Source organism: Meriones unguiculatus, chromosome 6 (genome assembly GCF_030254825.1).
Source record: "Meriones unguiculatus strain TT.TT164.6M chromosome 6, Bangor_MerUng_6.1, whole genome shotgun sequence".
NCBI lineage: Eukaryota > Metazoa > Chordata > Mammalia > Rodentia > Muridae > Meriones > Meriones unguiculatus.
The window spans coordinates 29,809,638-29,831,182 of NC_083354.1; the positions used below are offsets into that span (position 1 = coordinate 29,809,638).

Consider the following 21,545-nt stretch of genomic DNA (forward strand, 5'->3'; position numbering starts at 1 on the left):
CCTGATGATATCCAATAACCATAAATCCTCCCTGTTTTCTTCTCTTTCTCACAGCAAGTCTATTTCAAAGGATGACATTTGTTCTAACATTCTGGTCTTCTGTGTTGATAAACAGTTTCTTATCATAAGTTCAGAGAGTGCCTGACTGCCCATCCCTACGGGTAGACTTCACGGGGACTTATCTAATGCACACACAAGGAAAGTCAAAGGACGATAAAATAGTTCTATCTAAATTTTAAGCTGTTTTCTTAAAATCTATTTATTTTGTTTATGTCGAATTCAGAGGACAACTTTTGAGAATCAGTTTTCTCCTTCTACCATATGTGTCGGAGGAATCAAACTTAGATCATCAGTATTGGTCAAAAGCTCCTTCACCTGCTAAGCCTCTTACTGCCCCTATGTGAATTTTTTATTAGCAACATAAGTAACTTCAAGACGTTTCCACCATTATCCTCCAGTACCACAGAAAGAAATGCGTCCTTAGGGATCAAGGAGGGAGCACAAATTTTATCTCAACTGCAAGGAGCAAGAAAAGAGGGTTTGCCCAGGTATGAGATGGGGGTAAAATATGCAGAGCACCACAGTCGCTGACAAAACAAGGGGGACACCTATAAGCTGGGAGCCAGAAAGCCAGTGGGAAGGTGCGGTGTGTGCATGGTATGATTCTGGTAAAGATAGATTGGCAGGTTCCAAGGAAGCAAGGAAAAAGGGATGGAAGCTGTACTCTGTACTCGGCTGTACTCGGCAAGGAAAAGAATGTTACTAAGTGTTCCACCCACTCAAGGTAACAGACATACAGGTGGCAGGGAGGCTAACAAAAAACACTCATATGTGTTCCAGTTATCTGTTGTGCATGACAAGCCGCTTGAAAATGATAGAACGTAAGACGGGCAGAGGAATTATAAAATACAACTAGTGCAGAAATCACCATTTTAGGTAAGAATTATTTGTTCATGTAAAACCACCACACAAAAGAATGAGAATGTAGCAGGTCTCAGAATCCTTCAGGTCAGGTGCAGTGCCTGTGATGTGGTATTCAGGAGGCTGAGGCAGGCAGACGTCAGCCTAAGCTACAGTGAGACCAGTTCTAGAACAAAAACAAGCGAAAAGTATCCCCTCCAATGTGCTTTATTGTCTCAAAGGGAAGAGTTAATTTTCAGCAGAGAAATCTAGCAAACATCACGTAAGCCACATGAGTAAAGTCAACATTGCCAAGAAGGAGCAAACAGACCCCTTGTACCTCTGAAGGAGGTCATCTGCACACTCTTGTCTTTCTGCCAGAACCTCAGATGAGAGGCATTCCACAAATAACTCTCTGGTAAATTTCTGAAGTGCCAAATTCATTAAGATAGGTAGATAGATAGATAGATAGATAGATAGATAGATAGATAGATAGATAGATAGATAGATGAATAGACTAAGAAGACTTTAAGGCCAGATCTGAAGATCTGACTCTATGCCAAATCCTACTCTGGGAAACAGGTTAAATTTCAGTAAGTCTCTATAGTAAATGCCCTGGTTTTGTTAATTACATTGGGAGTTCCATTGCTTTTATGGAGCCCACCTGGAAGTGCTGAGAAGTAAAGGGGGAAAAGTAGTGACTTATGACGACAGTCTCTTCATACGATGGGGCACCTAACTAGTTGCTCTACAGCTTCGTCTGTTCACTGCTCATGTGGCTACAGGCCCTACACATCCAGTCTCCAGCGTGTGTGTCTCATCCTGGAAAAACTTCCCTCCATGATGTCCACTGGCCATACTCCATGAGGATGAAAAAGCTGCACTCCTCTGGGACATACATGGCTTTTCAAAACCACATTTGGATGGGCAAAGTTCTTTCTAAGACCAGCCTAAACTCACAGGATGGGGGAGAGAACTCCCATTTTTATAGGAAGAGCATTGATGAAGAGTGACTTATTTAATCCATCAAGTATGCTCCATCCAGGCTCTTTCCCTCTGATGTCTGAATTTTTAAATCAAAGAGGCATGGGATTAGCTTATTTGGAAGTGGATTGGTTAGGAGACTTATTTCAAAGCAGTTGCAAAATATTTTACATTAACATGTAGTACATTTACTCATTGTTACATAATGAGTAAATGTACTGATGAGTCCCAGTTTTTAATATCTCCTGATAAGGCTATTTGCCACTTACAGATAATGTTCTGTTCGTGTGTTAGAACCTTTTTGGCCCCCACTCAATAGTATTTAGAGATAGACTATTTCACCTATTTAGAGATAGACTAATCACCTATTTCAAAGGTGATTAGGTGATTAAGGTTCTGCCTGCAGGGTACATTGTTGTAGTCACAAAAGGGAACTTTGTTACAGAAGTTGAGCTCACATCTCACTCCTGCCCTCTGCTGCACTTCCCTTCACTAAGAAGGTACTAACTCAGAGCCAGCACTGTGATCTGCTGTGACGCTTCCTCCACCAAGAGCCAGAGCATGTTCATTCTCTAGCAAAGACCCAGTCTCTTATATTCTGAGATGCAACATAAGTGCACCAAAATGTGTTATCAGTGGAACGTCTGTCAGTTTTGAGATTCCTCTATAAATGCCTCTTATAACACTTTCGCAGGTATGTGTTTTATATACTTTTTTCCAAGCCTGAAGTTGGTCTTTTGCTCTGTTAAGTATTTTTCAAGGAAAAAAAAAGTAATGTAGTTCAATTTATCAATATTTTCTTCCAAAGATGGTGCTTTTGCTTTTGTATCTAAAACATCCTTGCCTAACCTAAGGTTTTTTTTAATAATTTATTTAATGTTTAAATAATAAATTATTATTTAATAATTTATTTAATTTATTTATTAAATTTTTATTTTATGTGCATTAGGGTAAAGGTGTCAGATCTGTTACAGAGAGTTGTGAGCTGCCATGTGGGTGCTGGGAATTGAACCTGGGTCCTTTGAAAGAGCAGTTGGCGCTCTTAACCAGTGAGCCATCTCTCCAGCCCTAACCTGAAGTTTTAAAGATTTCCCCTGTTGCTTCTTTAAGTTTTAAGTTCTAGATAGTAAATACAGGTCTATGATCCACTTTCATTTGTTTGTATAAAATTTGTAATATGGATTGCACTTTGTTTCTGTACATGAATTTTCAATTGTTTTAATGTCCTTGTCAAAAGGATTACAGAGCTCATTTACCTGGATTGTTTTATTGGGGGCTGGGAGAGTGATGGTAATAATTGCTGGGCAGTGCTAAAAATGTTCCCATTCCAACTTGGCACCAGGCCTTGGATTTCCACCTGACCCCAAACAGTAGTCAAGTAAGTAGGTCCTGTCACAGAGACAATCTGACCATGGTGCTCACTAGGCGTGTATGGTGACTGTTTGACATTTTGGGTAAAAAATGAGGGACAGAAGAAAGAATAGAAGCATGGATGGATGGAGGGAGGGATGGATGGATGGATGGATAAATGAATCAAAGGATGGTCAGATATACAGGTGGACTGATGTATGGTGAGAGGAACTGTAGAAGGATGGGTGTGTGGAAGGAGGAAGGCAGAATGATGGGGGTTCAGTGGAAAGGTCTGAGGCTAGATGGATGGTGGAAGGAGGACGGGAAGATCAGGGTGATAGAAGCACAGCTGCGCGGAGGTGGGGCAGGGTAAAGCCGTCCATCCACACTGACCTGACGCTCTGGCGCCCCACAGGGAGTTTCCTGGTGCCCTATATCATCATGCTCATCGTGGAGGGGATGCCACTCCTGTACCTGGAGCTGGCCGTGGGGCAGCGCATGCGGCAGGGCAGTATCGGGGCCTGGAGGACCATCAGCCCCTACCTCAGTGGTGTCGGTATGTGGCGTCCTTTTCAGTTCCCCTGGCAGACCCGTGTTCCTGGGCATGAATCTGGAATCGAGGTTTCAGGTTGCCCTCCATGCGCAGGGCCCGAGACTGGGTGGACTGACAGCCCAGGGAAACTCCCACCTCTGAGCCTCTCTCTCGACCTTAGCTGAGATTCTGTCAATGGTTTGACATCGCTTCCTGACACAGGAACATTCATTCAGTTCAGCCACCTATGATCTGAGAATTACCACTGTCCCTGCTTAATGTGCCTGATGCTGAACACGGCATGTAAGCATGTGAGCCCATTTCATCCCTGTCACACCACTTTAGGGGCTTTGGGGCACTGTCAGCGATGCTTGTGTGCAGAAGCCAAGGCACACCAGGCATGGCCCACTGCGCCCTTCCAGAGTGACTTTCAGTCACTGTCCCCTGCTACCTCCAGGATGTGATTCTCCTGGATCCACGGCCTTCAGGGGCCATAGATGTTCTGTGTGACTTCATGCTCCAGAAAAGGGAGCTGGTAGGAAGGCTGAACAGTAATTCAGAAATGGAGAAGGGTTGATTTTATGTGACCTGGTGCAGCTTTAGAAGAAATGTGTCAGGGGTGTTAGGGGTCATCTTCAAACTGCCTGCTCACTGTGATAGCTTGAAGGCTATCACAGAGTATGCTGAGGCAGCAACCTTTGTTGTACATTGCAGGGACAGTGGAGGCTGGCCTCCTGGGCACTGACACCCACTAACTGGTCAGAGCTCTTAGTAAGGCGGAGAGAAGTGCTGTGTAATGACATAGATACTGGTATAGTCCACACTCAAGGTCAACAACGTATACTGTCCTGGCTACACGTGGGATGGCAAAGACTGGGGACAGTTCTCCTGAGGGCCAGTTCTCCTGAGTAGACTTCAGAGTAACCTAAGAACAAACTTTCCCTTTGCTCACAGTGCTACTGAGGGACCCTCATAGGTCAGACAAGACAGGAGGCAGGGTTGTCCCCTCCATACCTCTCACTCCTGTCAGATGGACAGGGTTGGCTTCAGTGACTTAACCTCCAAAAGGAGCAGGCATGTAGTTGGCACTTCTCCATAGCTCTCCTTGGTAGTTTGGGGCAAGCTGTTAGCTTCAGTTTGCTCTTCAAAATGAGGATAATACTGTTGAGAGAACCGAAGGCACACAAAGTACTGAACCCAGGGCCTGACACTTAGATGTCAGAAAACTGTCATTAGTCTCCCATCTCCAATGATCAGAGGTTAGGGGAGTAACTCCAAGGGAGAGGTCATAGGTATAATATCAGGTCTAATGAAAACCTGAAGAAAAAATGCCCTTGTCTTAGATGTCGCCATGTTCTGTTGTTCAAGTGCCACTGTTAACTCCCAGACATCCAGTCTTTAGCAGAGGCCTCTGCTTGCTCACAGGTGTTGCCAGTGTGGTGGTCTCTTTCTTCCTCTCCATGTACTACAATGTCATCAATGCCTGGGGCTTCTGGTACCTCTTCCACTCCTTCCAGGTGAGCCAACATCTGGCCAAAGCAAAACCAAAAAGGGTAGAAAGTTTGTGTCCACTCACCAGGTGGGGAGTTGGTTGAGGATGAGAACGCCAGCCTGCAGGAGCCCTCTCAGTGAACGGGAGAGAGTGGGGACACCAGAACCTGATCCACCTGTCATAATATAAAACCATGCCACTGTGTGTGTGTGCACATTTCTGGGGAGCAAGTCCACAGCTCTCATTGGAATATCTACAGGAAGTGTCCTGAAAATATTACAGACCATCTCATGACAGACTCAGGAGAAAATCTGTGGCAAGGACTTACAGGGATGACTTCACCATTCCAGTAAATCTGAAATGGTTATTCATCCTCCTGTCCTGTTCCTGTCTCTTCCCCCTTGCCATTGCCATTTGTCCTTCCATCATTCTGACTCTAGGCTGACCCTGAAGATCCCAAAAGTTCACCCAGAAGGGACAATGCTACTCTTTAACATTATAAGAATTATTTTCAGTGACAAATATTTTGAACAGTGCATTACCCAAATTCTTGTCTCTGATACTCTATAAGGGTCTAGGTATTATGGAAAATAAATAGAAAGACTGCAGTCCCACAGTGGGAGTTTGTACAAAGATAAGGAATCTCTCTCTCCACCATTCATGTTCTATTCTCCCTATCATCAACCTTGTCACAATCAGTGGCTCTGATCCCACTGCCCTACCTCTCCTTCTAGCAACTGCCTCCATCTCAGCCTTCTCACAGGTGGAAAAAATGAAAAGGCTCTAGGAAATACCACTTTAATATCCATGTATTCCATATTTCACAGGATGGTGGACTTCCCCTTCCCCCCCCGCATTGAGCCCGATTCCAAGGTCACAGAAAAATGACATAGCAGACTTTCACTTATACTTGCTAGGGGCCAGCATGTCCCTGGTACATATAAGTCTACACTCACACACTCCTCACTTCTGAGAGGAGCTGTGAGTAAAAGTAACTTTTATTCTCCTGGGCATTTTAACTGGGACAGTAATAGCGAGACTTTGTTGCAGAAAGAACTCAGGTGAAGACTGAAGGAGCCAAAGGATGAGAAGGAGCCGGAAGATTAGAAAAGATTGCTGATTAGTTGAAGGCCAAACAGAGCAATTCAGGGGCCAAGAGAAAATCCAGATTGAATAAGTCATCTGGGAAAGGAGTTTGAGCCAGAACAGCTGGGTTGAACCAGCCAGCTATGAGGTCAGTAAGAACTAGGAAGGGTGAGCTTATTCAGCAGTGAGTCTCAGAGGCTGGAAATGTCGTAGGCCCGGGTTAGGTTGTAAGGGGGCAGGAAGCCTCGGAGATAACAACGGAAACAGATGAATAAAAGTTCCCTTTACAGAGAGCTTCTGTCCAATTCTACAAGCCACTCTACAGGCTCAATTTCATGGTGGCGGGGTGGGGGTGTCTCAGCAGGCAGCCATGGAGATATAGGGACCCTATCTTTACCTTCTGATGCAGATGAGGGGAGAGGACTGTCAATTTCTCAGTTGTTCCATTGAACCAGTTCTTACATGCCCTAGAGCTTCTTCGTGTATATTGGCAGGAACATTAAAAAACCTGATGTTCTCAAGCAAAAGATCCCTGAGATCCTGGGTACAGCTGAGGTGGTTTCAGGCTTGCAGCCAAATATGTGAAACAGAATGGGTTAGAGTGTCCTCAGTGGAGGGTCCAGAGAATGGACTGCACATTCTGCTGGCTCAGCAAGGCAACTGAGCTTCAGTCTGTAAGGGCTTCGGTTACTTGGCTGCTGGTTTTCACCAACATCTCCTTCCTGTGTCCTCTCCATCCAAACACTCATCATTCCAAGAATCTCCTCTAAGTACCTTCACAGCTTGAATTTTGTTTGTTTGTTTTTTGCTTTTTTTTTTTAAATCTTGTCTTATGTGTATGGGTGCTTTGTCTATATGTATATCTGCATACTACATGCATGCCTGGTGCCTGCAGAGGCAGGAGAGAGTGTTAGGTCCCCTAGACTAGAGTTACAGATGATTGTGAGCCATCACATAGGTGCTGAGACTTTAACCTGGGTCCTCTGGAAGAACAGCCAGTGAGACATCTCCCCAGCCCTACAACTGGTTTTGAGCCAAAAGGTAGCTACAAGGACCCTGAAGGCCTAGGCCAGGAAGCCTCCACTCCACTGTACTCTGTCGTTCAAAGCAAATAGGCTAGCCCATACCTACAGGACAAGTTTAGCCCATATGCACAGAACAAGGGATAAAGCCTCCTGTCAAAGCCACTTCCTACCATCCTACCCAAACCTTGGCCTTCCCCTTACCTCTCCATTGATTCTCACTTTATTCCAAAGGATCCCCTGCCATGGTCTGTCTGTCCACTGAATGGTAACCGCACAGGCTATGATGAGGAGTGTGAGAAGGCTTCATCGACACAGTACTTCTGGTACAGGAAAACACTCAACATCTCACCGTCCATCCAGGAGAATGGAGGGGTGCAGTGGGAGCCAGCGCTGTGCCTTATCCTGGCCTGGCTGATGGTGTATCTGTGCATCCTGAGAGGCACCGAGTCAACTGGCAAGGTAGGCTGGGAAGCATAATGGTGCTGCATCTGGGTGGGTGGATGAAAATTGTCATAACACTGGCCTTGGTCAATGCCAGGTGCTGCCTCCTGAGGTCCAGAAGTAGAGGCTTGCTGGATCAGAAGGCATGGATGATGTTATTGGCACATTCCTCTCCTGGCTGACAGTGAAGGTTGTCAGAAGTGGATGAACTTGTAACACTGAATCTGAAGTGAGAGGCCCCAACCAGCTCTCAAACTCAGCTATACCAGGGCTTTTTATGGAGAGCTTTAAACATCTGACAATTCAGTCTGTTCCCCTCAAATGCCAAAGCTACTATTCTGGGGAGAGACCTCAACATGGACAGATGAGCTAACTTCCAGTAAGCTTATTGTACGGTTGGATTTGGGATCCCATCTCCAAGTACTTTCAGTGACTTCAGTAACACATAGAACTGTTGAATTATTCTTCCTTGGTTTATATTTTGCTTTGTTGTTATGTGGTTTGGGATTTAATTTTTATATTGGCTTTTTATTTTGAAGGTATCTCCTTATTTAGTCCAGGCTGGCCTGAAATTCACTATTCACAGCCCAAACTGGCCTCAGACTCATAGTGATCCTCCTGCCTCAGTCTTCTGAGTGCTAGGATTACAGATGTACCGTAATGCCTGGCTTAGGCCTTGATCCCTGTCAGATGCCCAGGCTTCTACTCCTCTTAGAGCTAATATATCTGCCATGTTTCTATCACCTTCACCTGTCTCAGGCTGGAATGAATGCTCTGTACTCAAATACTCTGCAAAGCAAATCCATAGTTAGCCACATGCCCACAATGGCCTTCAGAGTACATATGGGATGACAGCCCCCAAAAGGCTGAGCTAGGTAGAGTGATCTACCCAAGATCACAGCCAGAGACAACAGAGTCAGGACAGAGCCCACCTTTACTCCAAGGACTTCCCATCATATTGGGGACATGCCCCGTGTCTTTTGTGACTTAATCACTTCTGATCTTCTTCTTCTGAGAATCCCATGAGCCCCTATTTCCCACTCCCCTGATCACATGAGCTACCTTCTTCTAGCACTGACATGGTTTTATGAGGCTTAAAGCTCAGAACAACATATGCCATTCAGATATTACATGACAATCCCAGTGTTGTTCCTGATGTGACTTTGTAAATTGGTTTCTTAGTCCCGATGGTGGCCAGCATCTTAGCCCCAAAGCGCTTGCCCACAGCTGGGCAGAAGAATCAGGGAGCCCAGGTACTCTTTCTCAACTGAGCTCAGCAACTGCTCTGTCCCAACCTAGGCTAAGCATGGTCCAAAGATCTGTGCCCTTCAAGATTAAAGCAGACCTTTCCTGTCCAGGCCTCTTATATTTGTGGAATTCAGCATTGCCTGGGCATGATGCATCAATCCTCACCGTCTATTTTCTCTGCTCATGCTATGACACTCTGCCTGACAGAAATGCCCTAGCAGCTCCATATATAGGGCACTGGGCTTGTTAAAGATACTGCCTTTTCCTTTTCGGTTGAATTATCTTTTATTCTTCTCTGAATCTTTACTTATAGGACGGAAGTTATTTCTGCTGATAGGTTAGGCTGGATCACAAGTCCAGCCATCTCTCCTATGGGCAAAGAAGGTAGCCATTTTGGTGAGGACTCCAGAAAGCCTGTAAGAAACATGGTCCACTGGGTAGGGGAAGAAAATTCCAGAGCTCTTCTGAGTGTCCTCTAAGCGTCCAGTGTTATGGACCTGGATCAATCCTCCCCTATGTCCCTGAATTTCTCTCACATCACTGGATCCTGAGGGTCCTTATCCATTTGCATCTCTATCTGGTTTGATGTATTAGATACTTGGGGGTGTGTATTAGTCCCCTAAATATCGAAGAAGCCATAGTAAACACGTATCCCACATTCTGCCTGGAGTCCCTCTGGCAGTCTTAGAAATTCATGAATTATGGTGCCACCAAGGAGGAAATGAAAGACAGCATAATTAAAATACATCAAGATGGGTCATCAGCTGTGTTTCTTAAAAGAAGATTGGTAAACTAAAAACAACCTTGCCAAAAACAAAACAAACAAACAAAAAAGGATGTTTTGCTTTACCAGTGAATCTATGATATACATAAGAAGCAATTTACACAAAATTTCCCACTCAGGCTAGGCAGACATGCATCTCAAACTCCTTTCTTTGAAGCTTTTCAAAAGTCAGGGTAACCCCAAGTCTGATCTGCCCCTGCCAAAGCAACCAAGAACACATTATTAAATTATGATGCATGTCAATAGAGGACAAGATCTTTTATGAAAGATGCCACAAATTCCCATCAGTCCTACCTATTGTGTTTGTTGTGGGGACTGTTCCATGCCCTGCTTTCCACTATGGGCATGCCTGGCCAGGTCTCTCAGATCCCATCCTGGAAAGCTGGCTTTGCCCAAGCCACTGGATTAACTTCTCTTTTAGATACAGCATAGATCTTGTAAACGATTGGTCTTCCTGCTTTTCTTAGGATCCCAGAATGCTCAGAGCAAATTTGGCTCAAATACTGAACAAAGAGACTGACATATGTTATGCAGGCTTTTCTAGCATTTTTTAGAGACTGCGGGGCTGGAAGGGTGTGGAAAGAAGAACCCTGAGTACCTAATCCACTGAAGAAGAAATTTCATGTTGGCAACAGATATGGGCAGCCATGTCCACACTTCCTTCCTCCAGACCATACTCAGACCCTATATCCTAATCAGGGCTGGTGCATCTGCAGCTCTCAGCAGTTGTGGGTGGGGATGGTTGTCTGCCCTGCCATCCCTACCACTCCAGCAGTTTTCTTCCGTTTCTGGATGCCCGCAGGTGGTCTACTTCACTGCATTGATGCCTTACTGTGTACTTATTATCTACTTGGTCCGTGGCCTTACACTCCATGGAGCCTCCAATGGCCTGATGTACATGTTCACACCAAAGGTAAGGGCTACAAGGGAAGATGCGTGGGAGGAAAGAGGAAGGGTGTAAGATTTGTAGTCAGTAGGGCTGGTATGAGTCCACGATTGGGCCAAACTGTGGGTATCCTGGGGGCCTAGACTTCCTCCTAAACTGTGCATTCTAGATATTAAATCCTCTGTCCATCTCCTCCTGCTGCCCTCACTACCCCTAATGAGTAGTGCCTGTGCCTTCATTCTGGCCTCCCTAGTCCAGATTTAACCAAAGCCCTGCCCATACTTTGTACTGTGCTGGGGCCACAGGCATCATTCCAAGTCATCTCCCTTATCTGCTCTTTGTCTGTATCTTCTTAGACCCTTTTCCTCTAGGTTGTCATGATTCCCTCTTTAACTCTTTCCTTCCCAGTCACCATAGCCAGCATTCTTAAGGGGGATGCTGCATTTGTAGCAGGGCACATTCTTTCTTGACAAATCCCAAAGCTGGGCATGGTAGAGCCCACCTTTAATCCCAGCACTTGGGAGGCAGAGGCAGGCAGATTTTTGTGAGTTTGAGACCAGCCTGGTCTACAAAGTGAGATCTAGGACAGCCAGGGGTACACACAGAGAAACCCTGTCTCAAAAAAAAAAAAAAATTAAAAAACAAATCTTGTGGTTGAAAACAGATGATTGTAGCACCCTTCAAGCACACCCTTGTTCCAAATGCCTTAAGTGTCAGTGCTGGTGCCTCAGGCTGGACTCCACATCCAGACCATATCACCTCAATGTCTGTGTATTGACAAGTGTGATGCCTGACTAGAGAATCAGAGATTCCATGTGTTTTTCACTATTAGCCCACACACGGGTGGGGTGTTAGGAAGATTGCTGAGTATTTTGCCTGCCGGGGAATGCACTGGAGACAGTCCAAGACAGAGACCTGGGCTTCAGCCCCAGGCCATCCTGACTGCCTGTGTGTTAGATGTAATTTCTTCTCCTCTCTGAGCCTTCCTCTTCTGGGAGGAAGAGTTTGCAAATAGAGTCCAGAATTTCTCAGTCCTGTCCCTACTGGCCTTCTAGATGGAGCAGCTAGCCAACCCCAAGGCCTGGATCAATGCAGCCACACAGATCTTCTTCTCACTGGGCTTGGGTTTTGGCAGCCTGATTGCTTTTGCCAGCTACAATGAACCTTCCAACAACTGCCAGAAGCATGCCATCATTGTATCCATCATCAACAGCTCCACCTCCATATTTGCCAGCATTGTGACCTTCTCCATCTATGGCTTCAAGGCTACCTTCAACTATGAAAACTGCTTAAACAAGTGAGTCTAAGCTGCCCTCACAGTCTTGAGCCTCAAGTGGGAAGGCAAGACTCCAAAGCTCTGAGCTGAAAGGGTGACTGGGAAGGGCTAGGTTCCCAGAAATCAAGGGGTAGACAAAAGACACCAACCAGAGCTGGGGTCTACACTGTGCAGTTCAGCTCTCCTTCCTCAATTACCAATGCCTGCCTTCCCTCGGCACCAGAAGCTGAGCAGGCATAAAGCTAAGGTCAGCCATGCAGGAAGAGGCAGTTTAAGGTGCTCATTGCCCTCAGCAGAAAAGCAGCAAACAATGCCGCTGTCTTCAGCCCCATTTCCCATCTTAAGAGTAACCAAGACCTCCCTAGCCAAGTCTCAGAAACTGCACAGTTTACTGCCTATGGCTTCTCTCAAACTGAGGGCCATCTTTCAGATGCTAAGATGTCCAGTAGGGTGGCCACTTACCATAAGTAGCTATCTCTACACTAGGACTAAAATTAATGGAAGTCAGTGTACATGCAAATAACTTGATTTTACAGTGATATAAGATTAAGCTTAAGAGCTCTAATGCAGATGTAGTAGAGCATGCTTTCAATCTCACCATTGTGAAGGCAAGGCAGGTAGATCTCTGAATTTGAAACCAGCCTTGTCGACAGAACAAGCTCACGGTCAGCCAAGGCTGCAGAATGAGGCCCTGTCTGAAAACAAGTAAATATATTGAGGTCTTTCTAGGTTTATTTCTAAGCAGTTATTCAAGGATATTAGCCCCTTTTGAGTGCTGTCACCACCAGTGGGTACTAATCTGGTTATGGAGCATAGAACACTTCCACCGTCTCACCCAGGTCCATCAGACACCTCTTATTCAGATGTTAAACAGCTGTTAGGAGGTAGTTTCTGTCCTTATCTCTGCTCAGATCTGAGGCTTCTTCACAGGCATCCAAAGTTGTTCTTCCTTCAAAGAGTGTCTGGAGGGCCCCTCCCCGCTGGGCAGGAGGGAAGAGGATACCTGGAGGGCAGCCCTGTGCCCACATTCTTCCCAGGTTTTGGAGCCTCTTAGTCATGAAGGTCAAGATGATGGTCTGCTCTCCAGGGTGATCCTGCTGCTGACCAATTCTTTCGACCTTGAAGATGGCTTTCTGACAGCCAGCAACCTAGAGGAGGTGAAGGACTACCTGGCCTCTACCTACCCAAACAAGTTCAGTGAAGTGTTCCCGAGCATTAGAAACTGCAGCCTGGAATCCGAGCTAAACACGGTAAGAGGCCTGGGGAGGGTGGGGACTGTCTCTCTCCAAACAGCGCCTAAGGACCTGCAAGAGCCTCCACACGGTCCGTGACAACAGGAGACAGGATTGTGTTCCTGCACCTGCGAAAGCAGACACTGGACTCCTGCTCTCCAGCTGCTGCGAGCAATCTTCTCATTGGAAAGCTCTCCTACAGCCTGAGTTTTTCCCTCCTTTCCCTCATCTCTTTGCAAGTTTCAAAAACTCAGAAACGGCAGAGGATAAGGTTTGCCTTATCACAGGGTCTCAGGGTTACTATTACTGTATTGAACCATCATGACCAAAGCAACTTGGGAAGGAAAGGGTTACTTGGCTTCCACTTCTCTATTACCCTCTATTACCATTCATTGTGGAAGGAGGTCTGGGCAGGAATTCAAACAGGGCAGGAACCTGGAGGCAGGAGCTGATGCAGAGACCATGGAGGGGTGCTGCTTCCTGGCATAGTCATCATAACTTGCTCAACCTGCTTTTTTCTAAAACCCAGGACCACCGGCCCAGGGATGGTGCCACCCACAATGGGCTGGGCCCTCCCCCAGCAATCACTAACTAAGGCAATGTCCCACTACTGGATCTCATGGAGGTGTTTTCTCAGTTGAGGATCCCTCCCTTCAGATAACTCTAGCTTGTCAAGTTGACATAAAACTATCCAGCACACAAACACTGACATTTCCATTTCTCAAATGAACACTGAAGACCTTCTGTCATTTAATGTGTAGATTTTTTTATATAGAGCAAACAAAAATTTTAAGGACACAATTAAAGGTCCTGAATTTAATATTAAGTTTTCCCTACTTATGGTAGATAAAATTGTTACATTTTTGTGCCCCTGTATACATTCTTTTAAAAATTTATTTGTAGTTTAAAAATATAAATATATGTATTTATATTGACATAATATTCATGTATACTTATGGTGGGCCTTATGATGATTTGATACAACTATGAAACACATAGCAACCAAACCAGTGCCATTAGCATTTCTGTCCCCTCAGACAGTAATGATTATTTTACTTTTATAGTTTGGTTGGTTGGTTGGGTTTCTCTAGGCAGGGTTTTTCTGTGTATCCCTGGTATTGGCTTGAAAAAGCTATTGTCTTTTTTCAAAAGACTGACAGAACATAATAGGGAAATCAAAAAAATCATATATTTGCAACTATGTGATTTCTGTCAAATATGCCAAGAGAATATATTGCAGAAAGGATAGTCTTCTCAATAAATGGTGCTAGATCCCCATCTCTTCATGCTGTATAAAAAAGTCAGCTCAAAGCTATAAAAAGACTGAGAGGAAAAGGAGACACACTCGAAAATACTGGTTTGTGTGAGGATATTATGGGATAAGACTCAAATGGCAACAGAAGTAAAAACAAGTAGGATTATATCAAAGAAAGAACTTTCTGTGTAACACAAGAAACAGTCAATAGCATGAAGAAAACATTTGGAAACACACACATACACAGAGTAGGGGGAAGACTTAAATGATACTGTTTTGTTAGCAGTTGTAGATACATATTTAAGTGTTCCTGGACGATAATGTTTCCCATTCAAGAGTTTCATTCTGAGACCTGTCCATTATAATGCACTTGGAACTTCACCCACTCATTTTAAGTGCTGTATTTATTTCAACACAGAAACCATACTATGCTATTTTGTTTATTCCCTGCTAATGGCCATGTGGGTGTTTTTCTAATTTTCACTTTGAAAGCGCTCTCTGTTTGTGATCTACGCGACTTGTGGGCCTTGTGAAGGAACTTACTTTTGTAAAGCTGGGGATGGAGTCCAGGGCCTTGCCTCTGCTAAACTAGTTGTGTCATTTTCTTGTCAACTGAGAAGTTTCATTGGAGAGAAAATTCCCAAAGGGAATATTTATTAAAATTTCATTGATTTTATACTGCAATTTGGGAAGAATGAGTCTCTTTTTAATTGAGTGTTTTTTACTTTTAACTCTGTAAATAAGAGCAATTTTTACAGTTAATATACAAAAACAGATTTCATTATGACATTTTAATACATATGTTTCATTGCTTCTTACTCTTATTTGCCTCCTTTCTGTTTCCCCCTCTTCTCTTGATTCCTCCTTTCTTGTAGATTTGAGAGGAAAAGTACATGTTGGAGGTATGAAAAGCAATAGAGGAAATACTATAACATGCAGAAAGAAAAAGAAAAACTTGTTGAAAGCCAAAACAAAACCAATAGTAAAACACAAAAGTAGTACTTAAAAGTACATATGAAATAAATTATAACAAAAAACATGATGTCAGGGGTGGCTAAGAGCACTCCAGTCCCAGGGGATCTGACCCTCAAGGCCTAGGCACACACGCGGGGCACATATAGTCATACATGCTATAAACACTGATAGACATAATAGTGTAATAAAAAATTATGTCATCAGCAAATCCATTTTTTCTTCTGGGGTGAATGTGATTCCCCCTAAGCCCTCTGTTGTTGGCCTCCTCTGCGGGGGGTATAGGAGGGTGGCAGGCTGTAACTCAAAACAGATTAGACCAGGTTGTCTTCCTGCTAGGTTCCAACACTGGATCAAGTTCTTCTCAGCCTTGGAGGCTACCACAGTTAGTACCTTCGCCTGAACTGCTAGCTACAAGCCTTCCCTGGTGTGCTGTGGGACCACATTTTCTGTGTGTTGTTTTCAGTGTCCTAGGTTCAGGGAGTGGGGATAGGGGCACCCCGTTTGCTGCTGGGTCACTCCCACCAGGATGGGAGAATTTTTGCATGTGAACCACAGTTCCACTGAGCACATTTACCTCTGAGTCAGTTCAGTCCTGGTGTTCTTTGTGGTTGTCAGGGTCACTGCTTGCCGCATTGGTAGAGGAGATGGGCTCTCTGGGATTTAGAGATTTATTATTAATTTTCTGTTCTTCTGGCTGAGGGCTTTTGTTTGTTTGTTTGTTTGTTTGTTTTCTCTGAGGAATGGTTCCATTCACTGTTCCAGCCTGAGAGGAGGCTCACCAGCAAAACAAATCTGCTCTAAGTTTTGTTTGTTTGTTTTTTTTATTGTTTGTTTGGGTTTTGTTGCAGTTCTGTTCCCGTAACCTATGCCTCCCCACCTCTTTTCCTGCTGCTCTGGCCAATCCTCTGAGGTAAAGTCTGTCATTGCTTTTGTAACTCTAACATTCAGTATTTCTAGATTCTATCTTCTTACTCTCTATTGTTGACTGTGGCTTTCTCTTGCCATCTCACTCTTCAGTTACAGAGCACTGTCTATTCTCTATCCCTCCATCTTCAGCTGTTTGGGGTTGGGTTTTGATTTAGTAACATGCTTTCTCTCATTCTGTTTGTCAGCTAATTTTCTTCATGAATGTCTTGGCATATCTTCTGTTAGATTGCTATTATGAATACTGTCTTTCTCCTTATTTCTGTCATTGTTTATGTTGGTTGCAAAAGAAACAAAATTTTTTTGAATGTTAATCTTATACCTAGAAACCTTGATAAATTCCCCAACCAATTCTTACATCTACAGATTGCTTCTGTTTTCTTTATAAATTATTCTATTACCTACAGATACAATTTTACACATATCTTTTTAATATTTGCATCTTAGTCCTTCTGTTGTTTTCAGGATTACTGTTTTCAGGAGGATCTCAAGCACAATTGTTTTTCTGTACTTGGGGAACACACTGACTAGTTCTTAGATTTAGTATCTGACTGCTTCTAGGAAATACTTTCAAGACGAGGATGGAGGTCCTATGCACTGGTTTATCAGTGAGGTTGGGGAGCATTTGGTTGGTTTGAGTATTTTGTTTCCTGGGTGTACCATTCTGAGTCAGTTCGTGGAAAGACATAATACTTTCTTCCTGTTGCTTGCTGTTCTAGGTAGGGTTAAGAATGCTTTGATGAAACACCATGACACAACAAGTAGGGAAGGAAAGGATTTATTTGGCTCACACTTCTGTATTACTATTCATCATTGAAGGAAGTCGGGAATTCAAACAAGGTAGAAGCTGGAGGCAGGAATTAATGCATTGGCATTAACCTGCATGTTCTTCCTGGCATGTTCAGCTTTGGTATAGAACCCAGAACCACCAGGCTAGGGATGGTGCCACTCACAGTGGGCTGTGCTCCCCCCACTGGTAATTAAGGAAATGTCAATCAGCTAGATCTTATGGAGACATTTTCTCAATTGAGGCTCCCTCCCCTCAGATAACTCTAGCTCGTGCCAAGTTGACATAAACTAGCCAGGACAGTTGCTCAGCCCAGCTGTCTGCCTACAGGGCCTATGGCCTGACCCTCCCTCCCTGAACAGGTCATACATCAAGATCCTGAAACCCAGGCTTCAGGATCTAGGTCCTATTTGGACACCTGTGATGCCCATTCTGAGCTTTGACATTCAGTTCCCTTGTTCTGTTTCCGGCACTTAGTTTTTCCTCAGTTACTTCTGAGCTTGGCTCTATGTCCAAGAATGATATAATTACTGATTTTTTAGACTGGCTTTCCTCTGTTCCTTCCATTCTCTCTTCTTTTCATCATATTCTCTACTATTTGAAATTTGTACTTTTATGTCTTCTTCCTGAAATCTCATTAATATTTAACTTAATACAGCTTAGTGATAGAGCATCTTCCCTTTCAAACAATGCAAGAACTTTAAAACACTTTCTCTTTTCTTTCTTGTTTTTGTTTTTATAAAGACATAGGAACAATATTAAAATCCTGATCTTAATGCCTTTGCCTCCCAAGTGCTGGGGTTACAGATATATGCCAGACCTGATTCCTTTCTCTGGTTTTAAATATGATTATTATGCAGTTCAGTCCTTATAAACCTGTAACTTACCAAACACTGCATACTTAGGATTGTAGGCCCTGAGTTCAGTTCCTAGCTCTAGGAATGGATGGACACACACACGCTCCATTATATCTGTTCAAAACATTTATTTGGCCCTCTTTCTTTCTTTTCTTTTTTCTTTTTTTAAGACAAGTTTCTCTGTGTACCCCTGGATATCCTGGAACTCACTCTGTAGACCAGGCTGGCCTTGAACTCAGAGATCCACCTGCCTCACCTCCTGAGTGCTGGGATTAAAGACAGGTACCACCACTGCCCAGCAAGATATGATTGTGTTATCTTGTTTTATGTGTATTTTTTCCGTGTGTGTGTGTGTATATATATGTATATATATACACATGTGCGTGCCAGCATCCGTGGAGGTCAGAAGAGGGTGTTTGACCCCTGGACCTGGAGTTATAAACATTTGTGAGCCACCACGGGGGTGCTGGAAATTGAACCTAGGTCCTTTGGAAGAGCAACCAGTGTTCTTAACCACCAAGCCACCTCTCCAGTCCCTGGCCCCATTTCTTAAGGAACTATTCCCCAGAGTAAAGTTTTTCAGGCTAACATTTATATTCTCCCAACACTTTGATAATATTTGCCTTATAATTCTAGTTTCAATTGTTGCTGCTGAATTTTTCTTTTATTATTTTATTTTAAATTAATTACTTGTATGTATGTGTGTGTGCATGCACACTCATGCATGTGCATGTGTGTGATTACCTGTGTGTGCATGTCACTGCACATGTATGGAGGTCAGAGGACCACTCTGTGGAATAAGTTCTCTTTTTCTGCCTCTACATGGGTTGCAGAAACTGAATATGAGTTACCAGACAGGCACTGCAAGTGCCAGCACTGGCTGAACTGTGTCTGCCCTTTTATCTCATACATGAACAGTTCTTTCTGGGACCTCACTAAATATGTCCTTTTGTCTTTGGCATCTTTGGTAAATTTAGTATGGATGTGTTTTTATTATCTAATCTAGGCCTGAGCCTAAGTAATATTGAACCTGCTGGTTTTATGTATCCATTTTTCTTCTCAGTTTGGGCAAGTCCACATATATTATTTCTTAATTGTTTCTCCTGTTTCTGTCTTTTCTCTTTGAAGATTTTCATTTAGATCTCTGTTAATCTTTTCCTTTCTGTTCTGCAGGTCTCATAACTCTGCCTCTTATATATTCTAATCTCCATATCATCATTTTATTTGTAGGACTGGTTGGTTTTCTTTCTGCTTTCTTCTAGGTTGTTAAAAGGGAATCAGTGGTGGTTTAATGAGAATGTCCCCACAAGCTCATAGGTTTGAATATTTGGTCCACAGGTGGTGGAAGGATTAAAAGGTGTGGCCTTGAAGGCTGGAGAGATGGCTCAGAGTTCAATTCCCAACAACCATACGGTGGCTCAAAACCATCTATAGTTAGATCTGGTGTCCTCTTCTGGCCTGCAGGCAGAACACTGTATAAATAATAAATAAATAAATCTTAAAAAAAAAAAAATTGTGGCCTTGTTGGAGGCAATATGTCACTGAGTGTGGGCTTTGAGGTTTGAAGAGCCCGAGCCATTCTCATTAGTTCTCTCTGCTCCCTACTTGAGGATGAGTATGTAAGGTCTCACTGCTGCTCCAACACTATGCCTCCCTGCCTGCTGCCTGCTGCCTGCTGCCATGCTTCCCCATGATGGTCATGGACTCTAACCCTCTGTAACCATGAGCCCCAAATTAAATGTTTTTCTTTTTATAAATTGCCTTGGATATGGTGCTTTGTCATGACAACAGAAAAGTAAGACAAAAGTTGGTATTAAGGAAGGGGCTGTTGCTGGGATAGGCCTGACCATGCTGCTTTTGGAGGAATATGGGAGCTACTGGGGCATTGTGCCCAGTTAGCCCCTCTGCCTCCTACTTGCAGAAAGGGACATCAGCTCTCAGCTATTGCTCCACACTACTATGCCTACTGCCTTCTGCCATACTTCCTCCATAATGGTCATGGATTCTAACCTTCTGCAGACATGAGCCCCAAATTAAGCACTTTCTTTTATGTTGTCCATGGCTTTAACAGAAAAGTAAGTAAGACAGAATCTAATAGCAAATCACTTTTATAGATCTTATTTGGCTTGATTCTGTAGTTGGAAAGATACTGGGCAAAAAAAAAAAGTTCAGAATGCTCCACCCTCACATGTATAGGCTATACATATAGCAAAAGAAAAGAAAATAATATATCGAAAATGGAAGTGAGGTGGCTGGAGAGATGGTTCAGCAGTTAAGAGCACCGGCTTCTCTTCCAGAGGACCCAGCTTCAATTTCCAGCACCTATATATGGCAATTCACATTTGTCTATAACTCTAGTCACAGGGAATTTGACACCCTCATATGGACATACATGCAGGTAAAACACCAATGTACATAAAATAAATTTAAAAAAAAAAGAAAATGTAAGTAAAATGTAGTGACAGCTCATTGGATAAAATTTCTATTTGCCTTATTTGGTCCTTGTTTTAGACAGTTGGCTGTCTGTGGTTTGCTAAAGCTGGGCTGTTGTGCTTGTCTGAGATGAAGCAGCTTGTTATAAAAATTGGAGTCTATTACACATTAAGTTATGTTACAGCTTACTATATGCAAAGACACCATTAGACCAACTTTAGTGCATCTTTAGGTCAAAACTACATTCAGTTGAGTAGAATTTACCCTGAGATATACTTCCCTGTTCACTGATTCTCTTTTTAGCCATATTTAATCAAATATTAACATTATTTGTGTGTTTGTTGGTTGGTTGGTTGGTTGTTAAATTTTAATCACTTTGTATCCTGGTTTTCCTCCCCCCTCCTCCCAGTCCCACCCAGCCTCCCTCTTCTCCCCCTAGTCCACTGATAGGGAAGAACCTCCTCCCCTTCTGTCTGACCCTAGCCTATCAGGTCTCATCAGGGCTGGCTGCATCATCTTCCTCTGCAGCCTAGCAAGACTGCACCCCCTAGAGAGAGGTGATCAAAGAGCCAGCCACTGAGATCATGTCAGAGACAGTCCCTGATCCCCTTTCTAGGGAACCCACTTGGAAATTGAGCAGCCTATGGGCTTCAGCTGAGCAGGGGGTCTATGTCCTCTTCATGCTTGTTTGTTGGTTGAACTATTGGTCTCTACAGGCCCCCCGCCCCGGGACCATGTTTTTGGCTCTGTTGGTCTCCTTGTGGCGCTCCTATCCCCTCCAGGTCTTTCTGTGTCCCCTTCTTCCATAAGATTCCCTGCACTCTGCCCATAGTTTGGCTGTGAGTTTCAGCATCTGCTTTGATACACTGATGGCAGAATCTTTCAGAAGCCCCCTGTGGAATGCTCCTGTCCTGTTCCCTGTCTTCTCTTCCTTCCGATATCTATCCTGTTTGTCTTTCTGAATGAGGTTTAAGCCTCTTCCCTAGGGTCCTCCTTGTTGTTTAGCTTCTTTAGCACTATAGATTCTAGTATGTTTATCCTATATTATATGGCTAATATCCACTTATAAGTGAGCATA

At 43.8% G+C, this 21,545-nt stretch overlaps 1 protein-coding gene across 3 annotated transcripts in view; it reads left to right on the top strand.

The window, feature by feature from the left end:
- The window catches only part of LOC110554132 (sodium- and chloride-dependent transporter XTRP3), a 41,300-nt gene that overhangs the window by 12,431 nt on the left and 7,324 nt on the right, over nucleotides 1–21,545 (top strand). Inside the window, exons 2-7 of one of the 3 annotated variants that reach the window (XM_060384985.1) lie at nucleotides 3,650–3,790; nucleotides 5,192–5,283; nucleotides 7,601–7,828; nucleotides 10,645–10,755; nucleotides 11,784–12,025; nucleotides 13,092–13,254. In XM_060384985.1, coding sequence (XP_060240968.1) covers nucleotides 3,650–3,790; nucleotides 5,192–5,283; nucleotides 7,601–7,828; nucleotides 10,645–10,755; nucleotides 11,784–12,025; nucleotides 13,092–13,254 — 977 coding nt within the window. The remainder of the gene's footprint in view (nucleotides 1–3,649; nucleotides 3,791–5,191; nucleotides 5,284–7,600; nucleotides 7,829–10,644; nucleotides 10,756–11,783; nucleotides 12,026–13,091; nucleotides 13,255–21,545) is intronic. The other 2 variants (XM_060384986.1, XM_060384987.1) reach the window with 2 other exon arrangements.